Source organism: Rhizopus microsporus, assembly GCF_002708625.1.
Source record: "Rhizopus microsporus ATCC 52813 unplaced genomic scaffold scaffold_8, whole genome shotgun sequence".
Classification (NCBI taxonomy): Eukaryota; Fungi; Mucoromycota; class Mucoromycetes; order Mucorales; family Rhizopodaceae; genus Rhizopus; species Rhizopus microsporus.
Genome location: NW_019671923.1, coordinates 924,293 through 926,714, shown reverse-complemented (window position 1 = coordinate 926,714; position 2,422 = coordinate 924,293). Strand labels below are relative to the sequence as shown.

At 39.6% G+C, this 2,422-nt stretch overlaps 1 protein-coding gene across 1 annotated transcript; it reads right to left on the bottom strand.

Annotated features, from left to right (window-relative positions):
- Positions 1-1,844: 1,844 nt before the first annotated feature.
- On the bottom strand, positions 1,845-2,297 carry RHIMIDRAFT_251677 (uncharacterized protein; the record flags this gene model as incomplete). The annotated part of the gene is made up of 1 exon (XM_023610871.1): positions 1,845-2,297. The coding sequence occupies one exon, from the start codon at positions 2,295-2,297 to the stop codon at positions 1,845-1,847; it is 453 nt and encodes a 150-aa protein (XP_023466465.1).
- Positions 2,298-2,422: the final 125 nt, after the last annotated feature.

The following is a 2,422-nucleotide window of genomic DNA, read 5'->3' as shown; positions in this document are numbered from 1 at the left end:
TAATGTCAAGAAAGGCTAGCACTGGATTGTAGTGTAAATGTTTGCGATGATATAACTGACATAGTTCTGTTAAACAGAGTACTTGATCAAGTGACCCCCTAGACTCACGGAAGCCTCCTTGGGCGATATCCAGTGTAGGGCTGGTGTTAAGTAGCTCAGGTTGTATACATTTTTCCAGAATTTTACGAAAGACTGAGGTCAAACTGATTGGTCGGTAATTACTCGGATCAGGTGGATCACCTTTTTTATGGAGTGGAACTATCTGACTAATGCGCCATAATTGAGGAGTATAAGACCATTGCCAACATAACTGGAATAGATAAAGGAGGATTGGTGATATGATATCTAAAAGTGGTAGAATCATGTCGCTTGTGATGTGGTCGACGTCAGGTGCCTTTTTTCGTGGGAGGTCTAAGATTACTGATTTAATTTCATCCAAGCTAAACCAACAATCGGTTAGATCGAAACATGCTTGAGATGATTGATACGTAGATAAGCAGCGAGGGATCGGGATACGCTCATTTCGCGAGTGGTTAGTGCCTGATAATGTCTGCTTTAGATGGTCTGCCATTAGGTTAGCAGCTTTTTGAGGTCCGTCTATAGTAGAGAATACCGGTTTAAGTAAGCGATTTTTCCGTATCCGTGAAAACTTAGCTATAGCCTTTGTGTATTCGCCTTTCTTCATTTTGTCACAAAACAGTTGCCAAGTTTCTTTTCTCCGCTGGGTGATCAACCTTCGTAGTTTCGCTTTGGTTTCTTGATGAAGCAACCAGTATTTAAGACAGTTGAGACCGTTTGCCTTTCTCCATTTCCGATAGTAAAGCTCTTTCATTTCGAATGTTTCCATCATTTCTGTAGTCCAAAACTCTTTTAAGCGTAGAGTATCCGAGTTTGTCTCTTGTTTACCACAGACAGTGTCAAGTGATTTATAGAGAGTGTCAACTAATGAAGTGTTGATACGTTCAATATACCTTTGAGCATCAACTTTCTGAAGTGGAAGAGAGGACAAAGGTGGCAGGATAAGGTTCAAGTGTTCCTTGAAAACTTGCTGGTACGTTTCCCTCGTCTTCTCTTTTCTAAGCTTTTTGATGTTCCAAAGTTTTCGACAGTCTGCTACTGGATCTATGTTACTAGGGATAAATGATGGTATTTGAAAAGAAAAAGTCAAAAGCTTATGAGTTGATTCTAATGTAGATCATCTCTAACAGTTAACGTCGGAGAAGTCAAATCTATAGTACTCAGAAAGTAGTCTACAATACTGTGCCCAGAGTAACTATATGAAGTAGGCACGCCATATGCAATCCATTGATTCCAGTTAATGAGTTCGTTAGATTGAATCCAGTTGTGAATGAGTCGTCCTTTATGATTCTCTCTTGTATCGCCTGAGTACTTGCCCATTCTAGCATTAAAGTCTCCACAGATAATAGTTACTGTTGTGTTATTATAGTTAAGAGGTAATAGTTTCAAAATTTCAGATAGATCATTATCATTCAGATTGGGAGGAATATGAAGACAGTGTATCAAAATTTTAGCAGATATGACTACGGATAAAGTATACTTAGCTAATGTTGGATTTTCATGTTGGATATGGTAAATATGCTGTTTAAAAGTAGGATTTATCAAAAGGGCGATACCAAGATGGCCGCGGTTTCTTTGGTAAGTTGAATTAATCGGCTGACCGTAAGTATGAAACTGTTTCCATGTGGTGAGGCATTTGTTTGGTGGTAGAAGTCAAGTTTCTGTAATAAAAAGGAGTGACGAGTTTTCAGCAATCTTTAGTAGAGGGAATATAGCTTGCTTTGGGAGTCCAGTAGCATTAAATAAAGTTATTGACATGCTGGTCATTAATGTTGTATGCTACTAAGGTTGGCTACATTGGTCGTCGTGTCTTCAGAGAAGTTACCCATGATATCCTCGTCCATATCAAAGACATCCTCTGATCGTCCATAGCGAGAGTTGTTAAGTTGGTCAATGAATGATTTGGTTAACCATTTTTGCTGATAAAAGTAGTATGCTACTGCAAACTTTACTAGTTCGCGGATATGGAGAACAGCACGTTGAAGGCGTTGTTGTTGGATTTCACATGCTTTGGAAGTTCGTTCTTGTTCTGTAAGATCCTTATACTGTGGATCCTTAAGAGTAGAACCATTCCGGGGGTCAAAGTTGTTAGCGAAGTGAACCTGTTTAGTTTCAAGTAATTGTTTGAATTCGGCAACATAGTCATTATGGATGAGAAGAACAGCAATATTGCGGTCTGGATAATGGATATCCAGTACACGCGCATTGTTGACGCCCATATTACGTAGGTAGGAGCGAAGTTTACCCACGGGAACACGGGCTTTAGTAGAGACGTAGAGGTATTGGAATCCTTGATTGGTGGAAGGTGGTTGAAAGAAACGAGCAGCCGTTTCTTCCTTACGAA